Here is a 21909-nt window from a genome sequence, read left to right as displayed (position 1 = left end):
ACTTTTTTATGTGACAGAGAAAAAATAAATGATGAAACAGCTTTGAAAAAGGTTAGTGGGACAATTATAATAACTGCTACATTGCACAGGTTAGTAGGACAGTTACAATAGTTGATACATTGTGTATTGTGAACTTTCTTGAATAGAAAAAGCGATTTTGAAATTTTAGGGTATATGGTTCAGATCGGAGGGAACTATGTTCATTTAACCCGTGAAAGTATCAGTCTTTTTTAATGAAGTGCTTAAATCAATGGATGGAGTCAGAATGAAGAGGTCTTCAAATTGCAACCCTTTCCCCCTCTCCCTCCTTGTTTCAACAGTTCCGCCTTTGAAATGCAATCATTTTAATTTACACCTTCAGAATTGAGCCATCCGCCCGTGTAACTATCCATTGTACGAATAAAGTTGATTGAACTTTTTTAAACGCCGCCGATGGTATTTTGGTTAACATTGACATGGTTGACTAGGTAACAAAGCGGTTACACTTTAACACTGGCAAAAATGTACCCAATAAATGTTTGTTAGTTTGTTTGACCCTTCCGTCCAACTTCAAAAACTTGGACACTGCTGCCCCATAGAGTGTCCTAAACGGGAGTCAGGTTGACAGGGTGTCGCATGCGCCCTCCACACAATCTTGTTTGTCGCAATGGGTCCCGCGCGGAAGGTTACCTACGAAGTAGAGAAGTTGATTACAGTCATTTTTGTAGGTAGATAACCGTGCTTCCTCCGCGAGGGCACTTGATTGTAACAGAAAGTAGTTCCGGCCCGTGTTGTTTCGGCCGTGGAACCATAGCCGCCATTTCAAGACTGTGAGTGAGAGGTTGATAGCCAACCAGAGTTCTTAGGGTTCGAGGCTTGTAACTACTGCCGCCGCTTAAACCTTCCAAAATACTAATAAGGCTGTAGCTCTTTTTTCTACTACCTCCAGATACATTATTGCCAGTAGTGGCGGCAGTGGAATCAATTATCCTCTTTTTGCTCTCCCTCAAGAAGCTCCAGATGGCGTCTTCCGTGGGCAACGTGGCCGACAGCACAGGTACCAGTGTCCAGTTCTACTTTAGCAGACGCCCCTTAGGGGTCTGGCGCCGTCCTGTACCTCTCATCACTCCTTCCCTTCTCTCTAACCATCCCCGTTACATCGTGGTCTACTGGCATCTGGTCGAGTTTTCGCTGTCGTCTATTATTCAAGTATTTCCAGTTTCTTGCTTGCTTGTTGCTTCTTTAGTTTTTTTTTTTTTATCCCATAAATATTTTAGCCTTTTACTTTTGGAACGCTCCTGCCACACGTGCGCGCTTAGAATATCTTGGAATGGAATTGGAATCCCTGTCCTTTTAGTCTCCTTGCAACCCTTTTCTTCCCGAATTCCACTCTTCAGCCTCTCCTTACCCCTCCAGTCCCGTTCAAGCCCTGTCCCCCTAGCCACATTGGGTCCTTTGCTGCCAAGCCTAGGGCGAGGGTGCCATTTCGATGTATTCATATTCTTTCTTAACGTCACGCAAGACTAGCAGACGCTCGTCTATTGCTACAAGTAAGCTTGAGAGGAGACAGAAGCACCTCCGGGGGAGCTTTCTTTCGATCGAGTGGTTCTAATTTAGATGGGAATTTTCCAGGGGTTCCCTTTGCGGTCGCCAAATTCCACCCGCTGCCCCCACGCTGCGTTCCCCACCCAGTGGTCTCGCCTGCCCACCCGCCCGCCCGCCCGCCCGCCCGCGGAGAGCCACACCCTTCCCTTTGCAAGGTTGCCAGCCTTTTGGCCCATTTCCTATCCTTGGGGGGGAACCACCCCGCTGCAATCGCTTCCCCTTTGACCACCTTGCCCTCCCGATTCTTGCTTTGTGTTACTTTCTCTTGTATTCCTCCGCCGCCGCCGCCGCCGCCGCCGCCTCTGGGTCTTCCATCCCCATTCTTCAGCCGAGGGTCTCTTTATCCATAGGGTGTGTATTTTATTTTTTTTCTTTTTAAGTTTCCATCCTTGCTTGAAGAGTTTGTAAAGCAACTGGAGTGTGGCTGCACAAGTGCAAGGCGGTTGTCCTTTTCGATTATTCAGTCTTGGGCATTTGGTTCCCAAAATAAGAAAACCAAATTATAGGCGTGCCCTTTGGCTGCCTTTCCTTGGTGAGGCTATTCGGGGCGAGAGGGGTTAGGGAATTGGGCGGCGTTCTAAGGTTTCCCACGAGGTGATTGTTTTCGGGAGGTACGCTTTCGCAGTTCGATGTGTCAAAGATTTTACTTTTTTGATATTGCATAATAAGTAACAGGTGAATCTTCTATAAATGTCGGTAATTGTAGGGAGTGGGATTCATAATTATTCCGTTCTCTCCCCACTCGCCTACTGTCATTTGCAAAGACCGAAGAGTATATTAGATTATGAGCTAGCTTTTTCTTGTCTGCCTATAGTATTTTGAGGAAGTGGTCAGATGTTAAAATAGAAGATAAGCAGCTCTGAAAAGTGACAGTGTGTTACCTTAAGCTAGGAAGTTCTAGACACGTGTAAAATGTAATTTTCTAGTTTCCGTTAGAGATACAACCTTCCCCACCCTTGAAGGAGTCTTTCTGTTCTTCGTTGTGGTCAGCTGTGCCGTCAGCCAGGACATTTACTTCTGTTTCCTCAGTTTCCAGAATACTACTCAGCTCTAATGATGGGGAAGCTAGGCTCGGATTTGAGTCTTACACGGTGACCTTGGTAAAATTAATATGTCTGGTTTTCCATTCCAATCATCTAGTGAAAACATTGAGGTTGAGTTCCTAATAGTGTATCACTAGGTGTTTGCTGCTGAGGCAGGGACCCCCTCCCCCAGCTTGTTAGCCTTTAATCATACCCGTTCTGGATACTTATCTGAATTAAGCCATACACAGCAGTGTTTTTATTTGGTCATTCTTTTCTGCTTTAAGCAATATTTTATATTATAGACATTTCCCCTTTTTTTTAGCCTCCGCAGTTGTAGGTTACTGCGTGGTTGTTTTATAGAGTTGTTTGCAATCTCTTTAATCCTTTAGTCATTGCCAGAGCTCTTTGGAAAATACTAGTGTTAACCGGTGGATGGGTGGGATTTAGCTAATCTAGTCTGCTGGTGAGTTTGAGATAATAGAGGAGCAATATACTTTTTTTTGAGATAGAATCTGGCTTTGCACGTTCGGCTGGCTTTGAACTCAGTGTACAGCTCAGGCTGATTTAAGACTCATGGTGGGGCTGGTGAGATGGCTCAGTGGTCTAAAGCACCTACTTAGAACAAGCTTAGCAAAGCACAGGGACCGCGGTTCAATCCCCCAGCACCACATGCCAGCCAGCCCCGCCCCCTGGTGGGCTGAGCTGGCCACACACACACACACACACACACACACAAATAAATAAATTAAAAAAAAAGACTCATGGTGATACTCCTGTCTCAGCTGCCCCTGCTGGGATTACAAGGCATGCATCACCACTTCTGCCTAGGAACGATAATGCACTCTTTGGGTCTTTATTTAAAATATCTGATGACCCTGTTAAATATTTTGGCTCTTGACAAATGTTTTTTTTTAATGTTTTATATTACTTGCAATGTCTCATTTAATCTTTTCCTTTTTAATTTTTTTGGGGGGGGCGGAACTGGGGATTGAACTCAGATCCTTGTGCTTGCCAGGGAAGCACTTATCCTACTGAGCCATCTCCCCCGCTCTTGACAAATGAAGTGATTTTGTTTATCAGCTCTTTTAAAAATAGCACATTGATTTTTAGGGCTTTTTTTTCCTTAGACATGTCTTTAGTGGCCCCTTTAAAAAAACCTGTGAAATGCACAAATACATCAATATAAAGAGTTTAAAGCACATTTGGCATTCCCACCCACGTTTGGAGACATTGTTAGCATTACCCTAACCCCTACAAACCCAAGCTAAAATATGGGGCACAGTATTAAGTTTCCCAATAGGAGGATCCTTCAGGATTATTGTACATTGTTAATGCTTCATACCGCTTCATGAGGTTTACAGATGGTATGTTTCATATTTTGTTACAGTCTCATAGCTAATGTATAAGGAACAAAGTTTTTATGAATTTTTAGATGCTTTCCGTGAGTTAGTTTTTTTAAAAAGCAGAATGTATTTATTGGGGGAAAGAAAGCTTCTGTCTGAAAGGACAGAAGGGGATCCAAGTGGGTTGCCCCATGAGTTAAAGTTTATGTTTTCTTTCTCCCTGCCCCTCCAACCAGGGATTGAACTCAGGCCCTTACGCTTGCCAGGCAAGCGCTTATTCTACTGAGCCATCTCCCCAGCCCTGAGTTACAGTTTAAAGGTACAAAATATTTAAAATGTGATCTCACTTGGAAGTAAATATTCTTAAGTGGTTTGGAAAAGAAGATATTAATGGGTAAATTCTAAAGAGTCTAATTCTGCACCTGACATTAATTTGGGGCTATAAGAAGCAGAACACTCTAGTGCTTTACATAGTTTCAAGCATTTTCATCTTTAAGTTTAATATACCATATTTTTACATTTTTTGTTTGCATTTCTAACTTTTTGTTTTCCCCCCTCCTTCCCTCAAATGTTTTGATGACTCTCCAGAACCAACGAAACGTATGCTTTCCTTCCAAGGGTTAGCTGAGTTGGCACATCGAGAATATCAGGCAGGAGATTTTGAGGCAGCTGAGAGACACTGTATGCAACTCTGGAGACAAGAGCCAGACAATACTGGTGTGCTTTTATTACTTTCATCTATACACTTCCAGTGTCGAAGACTGGACAGGTAGGAGATGTGAGGGTATCTGCTTTTGGGTGCTGAAAATTAAATAATTTCAACTTGACGTTTTTGCAGTACCGGGTACTGGATTTCTACTGAGCTACCAATGCACATCTGCTCTTTTGCCCACTTGTGACATGTCCAGCTGCCAGTTTTTCTCCCTTTGCATGGTAGTGGTTATGTTATCAATATGACTAAGGACTTTTTCTAGATCTTGTTCCCACCTGGGTCTGCTGCTTTATTAACTCTATTCCAGTAATAAGTTAATTTTCATGTACAGTAGAGCATCAAGTCTATTTTATATTTATGTATTTATTTTAGTACAGGGACTACAGGCTTCCACTATGGGGACTCTACTGATCTTCCTGTTTTCAGCCTCCCATGCATTGGGATTACCATGCCCAGTCTCAGTGTACCCTGGGGGCGTGGCACCTGCTGGGGATAAAACCTGGGCCCCTGTGCCTATCTTAGCAGGCGCTTTAGTCCGCTGAGCTATTTGGCTGGACCTCCAGTCTCTTTTATAAGATCTGTCAGCTTGAGGGACTGAAATACTCAGAGATAATGGTGTGTATGAGGTACATATGTGGTTTAAGTTGAAAATGCCATCAGAAGTTATAACAAAGTGTTGCTTTTAGCTAATCAGCTGAATCAGTTAAAAGAGAAGAAATTGTATTTTGTAGCTTGCTTTTTTTTCTTTTATGGTACCAGGAATTAAATTCAGGTCCTCAAGCATTCTAGGCAGGCACTATACTGCTGAGCTACATCCCTTGCCCTGTCTTTTTTTTTTTTCTTTTTGTCTTTTTGAGATAGGGTCTCCTGTAGTTCAGGCTGGCCCTGAGCTCACTTTGTAGCCCAGGCTGGTCTCAACTTTGCATTATCCTTGCCTTAGCCTCCCCAGTGCTGGGATTACAGGCGTGTACCACCATGCACAATTCATCTTTTTTTTTTTTTAAATTGGGGCGTGAACCCAGAGCCTTGCACTGAGCGCCACCGGCCCCCCCCCCCTTGTTATTTTGAGACAGGCAGTTGATAAATTGCCCAGGTTGGGCTCAAATTTGGGATCATTCTGCCTCAGTCTCCCAGAGTGCTGGGATTACAGGTGCATACCACCACACCTGACTTCTTTCTGGAATATTGAGACATTTAAAGAGGTATATCACTAAATCTTAACAAATGAGAAATGAAATTCATGCACATAGTATTTTCTTTTTCTTTTTTTTTTTTTAATATTTATTTATTTATTTATTTATTTAGTGTGTGGCCAGCTCAGCCCACCAGGGGGCAGGGCTGGCTGGCATGTGGTGCTGGGGGATTGAACCGAGGTCCCTGTGCTTTGCTTGAGCTTAGCTTGTTCTAAGTAGGTGCTTTAGACCACTGAGCCATCTCACCAGCCCCGCACATAGTATTTTCATTCTTGATCTTTTTTATGTATTTGTACAGGGTCTCACTGTGCAGCTTGGACTCATAGTGATCCTCCTGTTTTCAGCCTCCCTAGCATTGGGATTATAGGCGTGCTGGGATTCTAGGTGTGCACCCCCATGCCCACACTTGGGGTCGGGGTGACATGCAATTTGGCATGTAGTACTGGAGCTCCAACCCCGTCCCTGCACTTGTATAAGCAGGCACTTAGTCTGCTGAGGTACCTCACTGGCCCTTCCATTTTTGATGATAGTAATTTGCAGTGTGTCACCCTCAAGAGATCCTATTTCAAAAAGACAAAAAAATTGTACAGTGTGGCAATTTGGTACTAAGACTAGTAATAACTATTTCAGGAGGGGGGAAAAAAAACTTTCCAATTTGAAATCTGGCATATCTTCACTTGTGAAAAACTTTGATTTATAAAACTTTTCCTGCTAGTTAAAAGGTAATATGCTGTAACATTATGAATAGCACAGGCTCTTCAGAAACTGTTGCAGTTGCATGTGGGCCATGCCTTCTCTTTGATAGCATGCATACCCATGTATCAACGCTTTGAACTTTTTCAGATCTGCTCACTTTAGTACCCTGGCAATTAAACAGAATCCCCTTCTGGCAGAAGCCTATTCGAATTTGGGGAATGTGTACAAGGAAAGAGGGCAGTTGCAGGAAGCCATTGAACATTACCGACATGCATTACGTCTCAAACCTGACTTCATCGATGGTTATATTAACCTGGCAGCTGCATTGGTGGCAGCTGGTGACATGGAAGGAGCAGTACAAGCTTACGTCTCTGCTCTTCAGTACAATCCTGTAAGTAAAATTTTAATGGTTATTTTCTTTTCACAGAAACCCCTAAAGAAACATAGTTTGGTACTTCACTTAGCAGTTATCGGTTATCATGCACTGGCTGAAGCTCATTGGCTGTGGTACTGCCACTGTACAAAGCTGGTACTTTACTGAAAAAGATTTTTGTATGGAATAAAGTCAAGAGTTCAGAAATGTTTATGTACTTAAAATGGTGAAATTGATTTGACCTAGTCTGCATTATGCCAAAAAAAAATGTTTTAAACTGGGTTTCATGGTATATGCTTGTAATCCCAGCACTTGGGGGTCTGAGGCAGAAGGATTATGGATTTGAGGCCAGTCTGGGCCATGTAATGAGACCCTGTCTCAGTAAACTAAGTGTGAGAGAGTTATGTTAAAAAGCATCAAGAACCTCCTGTTGATTGTTTGTTTGTTTTTTTTAAATACCTGTAAGGTATTTAAAAGACACCTGATATTGTTTCTTGGGATGGGTTGTCACTGTCGCTGTCGCTGTCGCTGTGTCTGTTGCTGTGTCTGTGTCTGTGTCTGTGTCTGTGTCTGTGTCTGTGTCTGTGACTGTCTGTCTCTCTTCTGTGCAGGGACTTACTGTGCAGCTTGAAGTCTGATCCTTCTGCTTTCAGCCTCCCTAGCACTAGGATTACAGGTGTGCCCCACCACTCCTGACTTAGTTGCTGGCTCAGTGGCCCTGGGGGCGGGCCAGTGCCCATGCGACATGTGGTTCTAAAGATCGAACTCTGGTCCCTACACTTGCCTAAGCAGGCACTTAGTCTGCTGAGCTATCTTGCCCACCCTTCTTTTTTTTTTTTTTTTTTGCGGAACTGGGGATTGAACTCAGGCTCTTGCGCTTGCCAGGGAAGCCCTTATTTTACTAAGCCATCTCCCTACCCCTGGGGTTCGTTCGTTCTTTTTTTTTTTTTTTTTTTTTTGCGGAACTGGGGATTGAACTCAGGCCCTTGCGCTTGCCACTGAGCCATCTCCCCGGCCCCTCTTTCTTGATAGTTGTTCGCAAGAGATAATTGATTTTTCTTTTTTAAACAATTTTTATTTTTTAATAATTGATTTTTCAAGGAATGATATATTTTATAAGTGTGATACAGAAGATATGCCAATATGTGGATTAGTGACATAAAAATTAGATTATAAAACTTGTTCCTGAACATCCATTCTATTCTCTCTCTCTCTCTCTTTTTTTTTTTCCTTCCAGTAGTGAGGTTTGAATCCAGTGTCTTTGTACTGAGCTGCCTTTTAATTTTTTTTTTTGTGGAACCGGGAATTGAACTCAGGGCCTTGTGCTTGCCAGGCAAGCACTTATTCTACTGAGCCATCTCCCTGGCCCCTGCCTTTTAGTTTTTGAAACAATACCTAAATCGCTCAGGCTGGACTTGAATTTATTATCCTTCTTTCTTACCCTGACAGTAGTATTGGGATTACAGGTGCCACCACTTGTAATACTACTACCTTCCACTAAAGTTTTATTGTTTGCTTTTTGTTTTTTGGGGTCAGTTTCTCACTGTAGTTCAGGTTGGCCTTGAATACACTATGTAGCCTAGGCTGGCCTCAAAATTTATAGTGATCTTCCTGCCTCAGCTTCCCAGGTGTTGGGATTACAGTTGTGTGCTACCATGTCCATCTTAAAATATCTATTTTTAAATCCATTTATTGTCTTTTGAATAGACAAAATAATTTCTTACATGTTCTTTGATAGATTACCTCTGTATATGTATAAAATTTTGATTTTGTAATTTTTAATGAAGTACCTCAAGTTACAACAGAAAGTGTTAGTCTTGTATGTATTATGGCTAGGGCTTGGACCTCAACTCTTGATGTTCACCTGTGCCCCCAGTTGTCACAGTACAGTAAGTTCTTTCCCTTTATATTATTTATTTGGTACTAGAAATTGAACTCAGGACTCTGTGCTTGCCAGGCAGGGGCTGTGCCACTGAGCTTATTTCCCCACCCCTTTCTCTTTTTAACCAAGGTTGGTTCTACCCTTGAGTTGTTGCTTGAGTGTAAGTGCATTTACTCTCTCACACAACTGTAGTCTTGACCAGTTTTTTACTCTGATCACTTTGGCTCCGGTTTTTATTTGCATATGTGTGCAGTAGAGCAGTCATTGCTATTGACAGTATACCAGACCATAAGCATATCTTGAGATGCAAAAAGTAAGGTGGGTGACAGAACCATACTATTTAATATCAAATCTGTTTACAGGAAGCTTATTATGCCCCTACCAAGGAAGCAAGGTAGTGCTAAAATCATGGGATTGTTATTATTTTTTTGTCCTTTTGAGACAAGGTCTCACTATGCAGTTCAGGCTGGCCTTGAGCTCATTAGTAGCCTAGGGTGGTCTCAAACTAGCAATGTTCCTCCTGCCTCAGCCTTCCCCACCTGAGCCTTCGAGTGCTGGGATTACAGGCTTGTGCCACCAGCCTGGCTATGGGATTATATCTTGATGGCATTGAACAATTATGTGTTCCCATTATGGATCTATGTCTGGTAGAAGTTGCTGCTTTAGTTCCCTGTTCTTATCACTGTGAATGAAAATGAGATTGTATAAACACCTTTGATTTCACCTAAGTATATCATGGTGATGATGTTTCAGTTTATATGAGGATATCTAGTCTTTTTTTTTTTTAAGGATATCTAGTCTTAACTGGGTTTAAATTTAACTGTCACATGCCCAATGTCCTTTTTTTTTATTTTTTTTTTTTAATTTTTTTTTCTTAATTTTTATTTATTTATTTGTGTGTGTGTGTGTGTGTGTGTGTGGCCAGCTCAGCCCACCAGGGGGCGGGCTGGCTGGCATGTGGTGGCTGGGGGATTGAACCATGGTCCCTGTGCTTTGCTAAGTTTGTTCTAAGTAGGTGCTTTAGACCACTGAGCCATCTCGTCAGCCCCCCAATGTCCTTCTATTACATTGTATTTTTTTCTTTTTTGAGACAGGGTCTCACTGTGTTGTTCAGACTGGCTTTGAACTTGTAGGCAGCTGAGCTATCTAGCCAGCCCTCTTATTCACATCATTTTTTGAACCCATGATGTATTGTTTTTTTGAAAGAGGATATTGTCGTGTAATTCAGGCTGGCCTTGGACTCATTATGTATCCTAGGCTGGCCTTGAAGTTGCAGCAGTCCTCCTACCTTAGCCTCCCAAGTGGTGGGATTACAGGCATGTACCACCACACCCAGCAACCTATGGGTTGTTGAAGCATTGCTTCTGCTTTGATGGTGGATGCACAGTGCTGAGAGTTAATTGGCATGCACCGTGTGTTATTGTCATGTTATTTATTGTTGGTGTGAGCCTCACTTAATACAACCGAATCATAGAAACTCTTCTCTGTTCTGCTTTTTGTTAAAGTTGTTTTGCAAATGTTGCGTTTAGGTATTTGAGTGCTTATTATGTACAAATGCTTGGCTAGAAACTGGGGAGATGTGGTATAGAGGAAAAAAGTTGCAGTCCTGAGATGGTTCTGACCCATAAGAAAAAGATGTAAGCTCTTTGGATGATTATTGTTGGAGAGTATTAATCAGAAGATGTCCTCAAGTGGGTGCTTATAACCTAAGCATTCTGTAGGAAGGTAAATAGCAAGTAGACTTTCTTGGCTGAAGTGGTGAGTCAAGTAGTAACAAGAAGTGAGTATAGTAGAGCAGAGTCAATTGGAAGATTTCAAAAGAATAGAGAGGCTGAGGAGTTTTAATTTAATTTGAGAGGCAATTGAGACTACTGTAGGTTTTTATCGACCTGATTTTACCTCGTGTGTGTGTATATATAGAGATGTTTGAGGGGGCAAGGGTTGGGCCTCTGGGAGGAAAGTCAGGAAGCAGTTGCTATCTTCAGTGATAGTTATACAGGGACACCTTAGTTTTAATTCCTTACCTCTATTCAGACTATTTCACCTCGTTTAGAATGTCTTTCTCTTTTGTAAAACTCTTACTCATCCTGTCTCTGCTTGAATTTATCTCTTCAGCTCAGTTATTTCTCTCAAAATTCTTTACTGCTTTGTGAGTTTTAGGTTGTGTGTGTCTTGTTTTTTTCTGATTAGATTGCATTCCCCTTGATAAGAATTCAATTTCTTTTCCCCAGAGTTTTAAGCTTCTCCCCCCCCCCCCCAACCAGGGATTGAACCCAGGCTCTTGTGCTTGCCAGGGAAGCGCTTATTCTACTGAGCCATCTCCCCGGCCCTAAACTTATTGTTGAATTCAAATGTTTGTATAAAACCTGGGTTAGGTAGGAGTAGGCCAAGTCTTAGGAATGTGATTGTGTTTGATTTGACGGATGAAGGAAAATTTGAGATCTAAAGTTTTGAACTTTTGGGGAGAATGGTAGTACCTTTGAGTCTTTAGAAATTAGGGGTGTGTGTATCTGAATTTCCAGGTGAGAAATTTTGATTCCATTATTTAATGACATGTTTCACCTTTTTCTAATGCTGCCTTTTTGGTTTTCTTAGGGTAATCTTGAAAATACTTTTCCCGTACCTTTTTTTTTTTTTTTTTTTTTTGCAGTAGTGGGAATTGAACCCTGGTCCTTTATGCTGAGCTATACCCTCAGCCTTTTATTTTATTTTTTAAATTTTTTTATGTATTTTAGGACAGGGTCTACAGGGTCTTACTGTGTAGATCGGACTGTAGTGATCCTCCTGTTTACAGCCTCCCAAGTCCTGGGGTTACAGGCGTGCGCCACCATGCCCAGTCTCAATCTCCCTTGCAGCGCTCCCTGGGGGCAGGGACAGCATGGCAGGCCGAGGGATCAAACTCCCATGTCTGCCTAAGCAGGCACTTTAATCCGCTGAGCTATTTGGCCGGCCCCAGCCTTTTATTTTATTTTATTTTATTTTTGCCCGAATGCCTTCAGGGAAGGTTTGGCTGGCTTGAGTTGTGGGGATTGAACCACAGCAACCTGAGCCTGACTACTTTGTTGAAGCAGCCACTTAAAGAACTGAGCTAAGGGGCAGGCCCCCAGCTGCCTTTTATTTTAAATTTTGATTTTTGAGATTAGGTCTAGAATGCTCAGATAACCTGGCTCCTGTCTCAGTTCCCAGGGTGCTGGGATTACAGGTGTTATATCACATTTGGAAAAGATATTTTTGTTTTTCAAGGACATTGTATTAACTTGATTTAACATGCTGTAATGGATCCAGATGATAGAACTAAATATAGCTAGATACACTGTCAGGACTTAGAAGATATCCATCCAAAAGTTTCTAGAAATTGGAGGGTAAAATTGTATAACAGTTGGCTAAAATGTATAGCCATTACAATCTCTGGTATTATTGGTAGACTTTAATTTTTTTTTTTTTTTTGCGAAACCGGGGATTGAACTCAGGCCCTTGAGCTTGCCAGGCAAGCGCGTATTCTACTGAGCCATCACCATGGCCCCTAGACTTTAATTATTATGGCCCCCAAAAGGCCAAAAGTTAAATCCAAAGATGTATAACCACAATTAACAAGTAGAAGGAGATTGCACAACATATTAGATTAGTCAAAGTCTACCAACACAGGGCTGGTGAGATGGCTCAGTGGTCTAAAGCACCTACTTAGAACAAGCTAAACTAAGCAAAACACAGGGACCACGGTTCAATCCCCCAGCACCACATGCCAGCCAGCCCTGCCCCCTGGTGGGCTGAGCTGGCCACACACACACAAAATAAATAAATAAATATTAAAAAAAAACAAAAACCAAAGTCTACCAACACAGAAAGGTAACTTACCCTTAAAATTTGGGGGTTGGGTTTAAAACTGTACAATATAGATAGCAAGGTAGAGAATTCAAAGTAGTTAGCAAGAGCATACATAAGGTTCAAAAGTACTTAGACTAATTAGAAGATTGATAAATCTATAATAAGATTGATTATACCTATGATATTTTGAACATTAGTTTTGGCCTGTGCTGTAGGTCACGGGAAACAACCGAACGCATTAGTCACTGCTTAAGCTTCTGTACTATGGCCAACCATGAGTGAGTGCATGAGTGATCTTTATCTTACTGGGGATTTAACTAGGCCTTTGCTCTGAGCTACATCCCAGCAGGGTCTTGCCAAATTGCCCAGGCTGTCTTGAGGAGTTTGTAATCTTGCTGAAGCCTCTCAGTATGCTGGGGTTACAGAGTGCTGCACCACTGTACTCAGCCACAGGTTTTTGTGGCTTCCTACACTTTATTGGCAGACTTACTGGATAATATGTGATTACAAAAACTGTTTATCAGTAACATTGATCCACTGATTATAGAGACCGTATCTGTTGTAGAGAAAATAATGTAAGTAATGACTCTTAGGCACAGTTGACAAAATTGTTCTTCATAGGACTTAATTCTTTCTCCCATGGAAGTTTGGAATCTTTTTTTTTTTTTTTTTTGAGGAACTGGGGATTGAACTCAGATCCTTGCATTTGCCAGTCAAGCGCTTATCCTACTGAGCCATCTCCCCGGCCCCTGGAAGTTTGGAATCTTAGGCATGCTCTATTTTGCCATTATCTCTGCTTGTTGACTGTCTGACAAAAGCAAGCTAAGGCAAATAAAAATTCAAACTCACTGTTGTGATGAGTGTCTCATACTGATGAACAGACTGGTGAGTCAGAGGACTAGCAACACAATTGAACTGCTAATAAAAAGCAGAGTCAACTGCTTTTCATTATTCACCCACTCGATTCCGGTGGTACTTAATACTAATGAGTAATCTAGTGGCAGGTGTCAGGATTGAAACTGTGCTTGGACTGTAATCCTTCTGCCTAACGGTGAGATGAAGTCAAGGTTTCTAAATGCCTGAGAGCCAAAGGTTAGGTTTGTTGATAGGTAATAGCTTGCTCAGTGCAGTATTGTTTTGCCCGCCATGGAAAATTTTTGGTCCTTGATGCAGGAGTGATTCATCATAACCTTGAATAAAACAGCTGAATAAATATTCATTCTTTTTTTTTTTTAAACAACATTTGGAGAGGAGAGAGGCTTTTGTAAGGTCCCATAGTCATTTATCTGAAGCTGATAGAGCCAAATGCATTTCAAAATTCAGAATTTTCAGTGTTGTAGAAAATAATGCTGTATATTATTAGACCTAGCAGGGACTGGCGCAGCATGTTAGAGTAAAACACATTTACCTTACCACAGCAAAAGAAATGAGTGTTCTATGCAAGAGAAATGAATTTTATAGATAGTGTCCTGTTATTCGGGTCAGGTTTAATCAAGTGAGTGAGGTTTTAGAACTTTTGGGATTCAGAATTGAAGATGAGGGAGGTGGTCATACACTCAAGTTTGTCAAGCAGAATTGATGGACAATAAAATGACAGGGGCTAGATGCACAGAAATGATTTCAAGGTACTTTTGATCAACAAAGCAGAGTATATAATTAATGTTAGTATTTCTGGCCTTCTAGGATTTGTACTGTGTTCGCAGTGACCTGGGGAACCTGCTCAAAGCCCTGGGTCGCTTGGAAGAAGCCAAGGTAGGTGTTTGATAGAGCACATTTAAAACATCAGTGTTATGAAAACTTGTACTTTTTGCCAAGTCTTCAACTCTTCATTGAGGTATCTTCACAAAACAGTCCTATGAAACTGAGGAAACTTTTGGCTTAACTTGCCTCAGACTAGAGCAGGACCAGGCTTTGGCATATATGTTCTAAATCTGGGGGTAAAAGTAAGATCCTGAACATTGTGGAGCTTTTCTGCCTAGCTAGGTCATCTTTATAACAGTGGGCTCCATCATGGTCTTATGTGGGAATAAGTAACATTCCTTCAAATCTGAGGCTTGCCTGCTGGTGACAAACAAGCAGAGCATCTCTGTTTTGGCTCTTGAGTCTTGACTCCTATATGATGCAGGTGCCATTGAAAATGCTGCTCTTCTAAGTCCTTTGTGGCTTGTAAGTGGAGAAGAATTTCATCCAAATGTTACCCTGTAATACTGGCATTTAAGTCTTATTTAACCTTCCTCCCTTCATCTTCCTCACCCTTTTTACAGTGGAAGAAAGGCTGTTAAAATGATTGCAAAGGAATAATTGGAACATCCTGTCCTTTGTCCCCACTCCCTCCCTAAGTTCCTTTTCTTCTTTTCCATTCCTATTGTCTACCTTCTTTTCTTCCTCACTTCCTTCTTTTATTCCTCCCCACCCCACTTCCTTAAAAAAAGTCAGAAAGACAAAGCTGGTTTGTTTGGGAAATGGACTGATCGAAAGAAAACTTGCCGAAGTGGAAAGGTGGCTTTTAGCATTCTGTGTTTCCAAATAAATAATTTGAGTACCAGGTTGGGATAATTAAAGCTTTTGGTATCATTTACAAATTATAAATTCAATTGTCTTGTTACAAGCCACCTTACGCAACCGCGCTGCAGGGGTGAGGAGTGGGGAGAGACCAGAATGCTTCTGAAACTCCCACCTGTTGCTCTGAGCCCCACGCGCATGCTAATGCGTGGAGTGTATGCGCAGCGTAGCTGTCTGTTTGCTTCGTTCAGGGAGGAAGACGGCTTTTCAGCACCATCTACTGTTCAAAGGCACTAGTTTGAAGTGCATCGCTCATAAATTCTGCTGATATTTTGGATTAACCTTATGTAGGTTTCCAGCTAATGAATTGTCGTTGATTTAAATTTTAGCTGATTAATCTAATTGGTAATTTATAGAACAAATATTTGATAAGCTCCTATTAATTGTTACCCCACCAAGCGGACAGCTAACATGAATTGCACTTCACCGCAGCTTTAGAGATCGGTTTAGGCTGAGACATTGCGCCTGCCTTAGGTTGCTGACTTCTTTATTTCAGAGCTCTGGAGAACACCTAGTTTGAAAAATGTTACTCTGGTTTTTGTGAGAACTTAGTAAACAAGAAAATACTCTTGAGTGAAATGCAACGTATTTCTTTTGTCATCAGTGCATTTGAAAATTCAAGCCAGCATATTCCTAATAGATGGAAGCAAAATTAAGTTATCTTTATAAAAACTGAAGAGCCTTTCTTCCAGCACCAATCCCTGCTGTATGCAATAGCCCTGATTAACCCTCTCCCGTGTGCATGTTTCCCATGTTACAGACTTGAGACTGTCCTCATTCCCATATGTAATAGACATCCAAAGAATTTCAATTGCTTTGTTGAACTTTTACTAATGATCTTGTTTTTATTTTCTCTCTTGTTTTTGGTTTTTCACCATTGATATTGTATTTAGAAGGTTTCAGGTGGGTGAAACCTCCTATTCCATGCGTAAGGTGCCTCGCTGAAGGGAGCTCGAGGCCTGGATCTAGGGCAGACACACAACCTCCTCCTCCTCTTCCAGCAAGGAACGCACCGAAAAGTCACATGATGAGAAATATGGTAACGGGTTTGTAACTGCCACAGCAAAACAATTTGCCTCCATGCCTGAATCTTCTGTCTTGTGGCTTCAGAAACAGCTTAAAATAATTTTATTTACAAGCAAGTTATGTAAGAGAATGTTTTATACTATAGCCACAATTCTGTCAAAAATAAGTAAAAGTTAATTATTAAAATTATTAGAGATAATTTACTAGTAAAAGCTTCTAACTCTTCTTGTTGTTCATTTTTTTTCCTTTTTTCTTCTTTGTTTGGATTGCAGCATTCTGCTCTTCTGATGATGCGCTGTGACCCTGCAGTAGCGCAAAGGCTGCGCAGCGTTAATGCGCATTGCGTGCGAATGAGCCCCTGTGAACGGTTGACTAGATGAGTAATCTGATTGACTGGCTCCCTCAGTCCTATGTGTAGCCTTTTTGGATAAAATTGGGTTTTAACATACCTCGAGTCCAACTAATCTCATTAAACAAATATTCTCTATGGGCCTGTCTAGTAGATTAATGGATCTGGTTGGCCGTTTGCTGCATCTAGGGGTGTTCTATGTAGCGCAGCAGTTCGCAGCGATTGCGCAGTGCGATGCTGTTAGGTGGCGCGTGCGATGTTTGCGCTCGCATTACAGGGACCTCAACCTAGGTGCAGTCCTTTCATGTGAGGTTTCAGCTTCAGTTCTCCTTAGAAGATAGGGGCAATGTGGATTTGTAACTTAAAGCCTAGCTTCATGATGTCTGATTTGACAAACTTTTTTTTTTTTTTTGATTCAATAGCGTAATGTTAGTGAAGAACATTATTGCCTAGGGCAGCATTTTTGAAAACGTGTTTTATAGAATTCTGATAAAATGCTCAATGAGAGGAGAGTTCCATGGTTAAGTTCAGGGAACTTTTCATACTACTAAAGGCTTAGGGAACACCTGTTTTCCTAATTTATTTCATCATGAAGTCCCTTTTTTTTTCTAGTTCTGGCTCTTAACACTTCATACACTTCGTTTTTTTTTTTTTTTTTTTTTTTTGGCGGAACTGGGGATTGAACTCAGACCCTTGCTCTTGCCCGGGAAGCGCTTATTCTGCTGAGCCATCTCCCCGGCCCCCCTTTTTGTACACTTTGGGAAACTAGTATGCTTTGAAATACTTGGTCTTAAGAGATATTCTCTGGATAGCACTTGAAAACATAACCAGAGTCCTTAGCTATTTGAGTGAGAGAAGTCCAGCATTAGAGTCTTATAGTAACTGGCGTCCCATATAAGTGCCAGTGTAAGGATTGGTAATTGATTGGCAGAACTGAACATGCTGGTTTGCACTTGGGTTCTGGTGGCGCAGGCGCAGGAGCAGCCAGCTGTGGCAGCGCATTAGTTTTGGCGCAAGCGAGCCTATGCTGCAGGGTCACTTTTGGCTGGTCAGAGAAGGAATAATGATATCACCTTCTTCCCCCTCCCCCAATCTTTTTTTTTCCCCCTTTACAAAATTTCCCCTTTCCCTTTACCTCCTTCCCCTCCCATCTTCTTTCATTAACCCCTCCTAAGGCATGTTATTTGAAAGCAATTGAGACGCAACCCAACTTTGCAGTAGCTTGGAGTAATCTCGGCTGTGTTTTCAATGCACAAGGGGAGATTTGGCTTGCAATTCATCACTTTGAAAAGGTTAGTTTTTATATCAATGGTTGGTATTTATGAAGTGTTTATATAAGCAGAATGTTCTTACTGCAACTAAATAATAGACATACTTAATCAGCCACATATTTTCTTTGTTTTTCTGATAGTATTGCAGTGTTTGCTGAGTGGTGCATGGTGTGGCCATTTCGTTTTGGCATTGACAATGAACTTTAGTATTGTTTTTGTCTATACTTTTAGTATTTAAAAGTGATTTTTGTGTGTGTATGTGTGCGTGTGTGCGCGTGTGCGTGCTGAGGATTGAACCTAGGGCCTTTTACATCCTAGGCAAGTGCTCTACCACTGAGCTATATCCCCAGCCTGGGAGCAACTCAAATTTGAAAACTGGCTAAAAAGAAGATATATTTTGAGGGAAACCTCCATACTACTGTCCAAAAAGACTGTATTTACTAATGTACATTCCCTCAGAGTGTAAGCATTTCTTTTTTCTACATTCTCATCATTTCTTATCACTCATCATTTTAATAATTGCCATTTGAACAGGTGTGAGGTGATATTGTAATTTGCATTTCCTTATTAGAGAGGTTTAACATTTTCACGTGACCAGTCTTATTTTTTTCTTTTTGAATGCTGCTGGAGATTGAACCCAAGGCCCTCACACTGAAATATATTCCCAGTCTGTTTTTTATTTTTTATTTTGAGGCAGAGTTTTGCTACATTGTCCAGGCTGGACTTGAATCAGTGATCCTCCTGCCTCAGCCTCCCAGAGTGCTTGGATTACAAATATGTACCATCACACCTGGTTTATTTTTGCTTGTTTTTGTTGCTCGTGCTTTATGCTGTATGAAATAAGCCAAGCACAGAATACTGTATGGTTGTACTTAACGTTTGGAATCTAAAATGTTTGTGTAATAGAAATAGTAGAAAGATAGAAAGAGAAATTGGTGGAGAAAAGGGATATGAGAAAAGGAAAATGTTGATCAGATGATTCAAAGATTCATTTAAACTAAAGGAATAAATTAGTCTATTGCACTGCATGCTAACCACAGTTAACAGTATGTATATTTCAAGATTGCCTCAGCTTCCTTGCTCTGACTGTAATTCCAGCTGCTTGGGAACCTGAGAGAGGCAGATCACAAGTTCAAAGCCATCCAGGGCAGCCTAGTAAAACCTCATCTCAAAAAAATATAGTAGTGCTGGGCCGGGAGATGGTAGCGCATGCTTATAGTCCTAGTACACAGGAAGCTGAGGCAGGAGGATCATAGGGAGTTTGAGGCTAGCCTAGGTCACATAGTGAGTTGAAGGCCAGCCTGCACTACATAGCAAAACCCCATCTCAAAAACAAACAAAACAAAACAAAACAAAACAAAAAATGAGTGGCAAAGCAGTGGCTGTGGGTTTAGTCTCTAGTACTGCAAGTAGATAAATATATAAATGCATAAATATTTTTTTTTTAAATTAGCATTTATTAATATTTTTAATCAAGTAGCACTATTTGAGGGGGCACCAGGAATCAAACTCAAGACCTCTCATTTGCCAAGCAGGATGCATAAATATTTTTAAAATATTCAAAGAAACTGGCTGTAGCATATGCTTGTAGTCCCAGTACACAGGAGGTGGAGGCATTTGTCTGAGGCCAGTTTGCTGAAGATAGAGCCTGTTTCAAAACAGAAGAAAAACCTTTAAGTAATTTTTAAGCATTCTTGCTTTAAAAATGAGGTGGTATTGGGTTGGGGGTATAGCTCAGAAGCATAGGCACTTGCCTGGCAAGCATAAGGTCCTGAGTTCAATCCCCAGTACTGCAAAAAAAAAAAAAAAAAAAAAGAGTGGGGTGGGGTGGTGGTGAGTTGATGGACATGTTAATTGGTCGAATCTTTTACAGTGGATATGTAGATCAGTGTATCATTGTACCCGATAAATATGTCCATAAAGGTAGTCAGTAGCCAAGTATGATACCTCTATAATCCTAGTGCTCAGGAGGCTGAAGCAGGAGGATTGTTGTGGGTTCAGGGTAGCTTTTTCTGCAAGGTCAGCCTGGAATACAAAGTAAGTTTCTGTCTCAGAAAAAGAAAAAAATAGATATATTTACAATTACCTATAACTTTAATCCTATTTAGCAATTAAACATTTAAAATAGTTTTAAAAGAATAAGCACTTGTGCTTTCTTTTCATGTATAAAGTAGACCTCTGTGCCACCCAACAGTTGATGGGAGAAGTTTCTTCTTTTCTGTGTTGGTGTAGTGGTGCACGCCTGTAATCTGAGGCAGAAGGATCACCACAAGTTCAAGGTCAGCCTGGGCTATCTGAACTACCTACTGAGACACTGTTGAAAAGAATTTTTTTTTTTTTTTGCGGAACCAGGGATTGAATTTAGGTCCTTGCGCTTGCCAGGCAAGCACTTATTCTACTGAGCTATCTCTCTGGCCCTAAAAGAAAACCCTAAAAGAAAATATTAAAATCTAGATAATATGAAGTCTTTTTTTTTTTTTTTTCAGAACTGGGGATTGAACTCAGGCCCTTGTGCTTGCCAGGGAAGCACTTATTCCACTGAGCCATCTCCCCGGCCCTAAATCTAGCTAATAAAGGAATGATGTGTCACTGTTAGTAGATTGAGGCATTTAGCATGGGCAAAAAGATGCAGTCAGGCTTTGTATATTTTCTCATAGAACTAAATTTCATCAGTAAAGTAGTCTTATACTAAACAGGAAATCTGGGAGTGTATAGCTCAGTAGAGTGCTGGACTAGATAGGCCCTAGGTTCATTCCATCTGTAGCAGTGCAAAAAATAAGAGCCCAAGGCTGATTTAAGTTTCTACTTTATAGGAAATAGATGGAACAGGGAAAAGAGATCATAAGAATGTAGTTAGCAAAATCCAAATTACTATATGAACTATCTAGGACAATAATCTGGTTTCTTCAACTAATTACAGGAATAAAAATTGAGGCTTACGTTAATTTTAAAGGTTCAAAAGAAACTCAGAAAAATGCACTCACAAATTTTCTGAATCTTGTATGGATTCTGACTAACTTGATCAGAAATACCAGTGAAGGAATATTTGATGTTAAAAAACCATTTGTCAGGGCCGGGGAGATAGCTAAGTGGAATAAGTGCAGGGTCCTGAGTTCAATTCCTGGTACTGCCAAAAAAAAAAAAAAATCACTTGTCATTTTTATTTTTTATTTTTATCTTTTTGCTTGATGAATAAGTTTATTGGTCTTTATCTCAAAAATCTTCATAGAAATTTGGTTTAACTCTCAGCAGCCTGCTCTTGAGCTCTGAGGAAGCTTGCCTTCTTTTGAGCTACCCAATCTTCTGGGCAAGGGACATTTTGGGACGGTTCCACCTCTGCTTTTTAATTTCTCTCTTCAGCTTATAGACTGGATTCTCTCGTATAGCAGCATGAGCTTTCTTATACATCTCCTCCGTCATGTCTGGAGTTACATTGTTGTTTATATACTGAGAGACGTGTTTCTTGTAAGCATCTTCATCTTCTTCCATTAGCTAACGCATATAGTCTGCGACATTCTGACCCATGATGTGCTTCCAGTGTACTTCTGCATTGAACTCCTTGCTTGCAGAATCATAACCAGGGAATCGTTTGGTACTGTGAGGGATAGACAAGCCTCCATCCACAGCACCCTTTAGGGCTCCAAAAACTTTATTGCCAGTTGTAGTTCTGGTGAGGCCTGCATCCAGATAGCAGGTGAAGGCACCAGGTTTGCCATCAATGCTGTCCACATTGTACTCATCTCCAGTCACCTCCACCTGGCCTTCATAGATCTTATCCATGCCAAACCTATTGAGAAGCCTGCGGGCCAGCAGCAGGCCAGCACAATATGCTGCAGCATAATTTGTTAGGCCAACTTTCACACCATACTTTGGTAGTTCATGTGCATATGCCACACAGACTATCATATCCCCTTCAATACAGGCATAAGCAATCTGACAAATGATATCTCTGTTACACGAACTATCATCCTGTATTTAGGTGTGTTATACTTATTTTTGTCCTGCATTACCAAGTGTTTCCTAGCATAGTAATCAGTTTTGCCCTCTCATTGTCTTCTAAACTTCACT

At 41.1% G+C, this 21909-nt stretch overlaps 1 protein-coding gene across 2 annotated transcripts in view; it reads left to right on the top strand.

The window, feature by feature from the left end:
* Nucleotides 1–756: 756 nt before the first annotated feature.
* Ogt (O-linked N-acetylglucosamine (GlcNAc) transferase) overlaps nucleotides 757–21909 on the top strand; it is a 63556-nt gene continuing 42403 nt past the window's right edge. Inside the window, exons 1-5 of one of the 2 annotated variants that reach the window (XM_004646786.1) lie at nucleotides 757–1036; nucleotides 4571–4721; nucleotides 6701–6944; nucleotides 14317–14385; nucleotides 17746–17862. In XM_004646786.1, the coding sequence (XP_004646843.1) occupies nucleotides 1000–1036; nucleotides 4571–4721; nucleotides 6701–6944; nucleotides 14317–14385; nucleotides 17746–17862 (618 nt within the window). In that variant the 5' untranslated portion in view covers nucleotides 757–999. Of the gene's footprint in view, nucleotides 1037–4540; nucleotides 4722–6700; nucleotides 6945–14316; nucleotides 14386–17745; nucleotides 17863–21909 lie in introns of both variants that reach the window. The other variant, XM_004646785.1, reaches the window with a different exon arrangement.

Source organism: Octodon degus, unplaced genomic scaffold, assembly GCF_000260255.1.
Source record: "Octodon degus isolate 3935 unplaced genomic scaffold, OctDeg1.0 scaffold00280, whole genome shotgun sequence".
NCBI classification, from domain to species: domain Eukaryota; kingdom Metazoa; phylum Chordata; class Mammalia; order Rodentia; family Octodontidae; genus Octodon; species Octodon degus.
The sequence above is the reverse complement of the archived record's forward strand: the minus strand, read 5'-3'. Positions and strand labels throughout refer to the sequence as shown.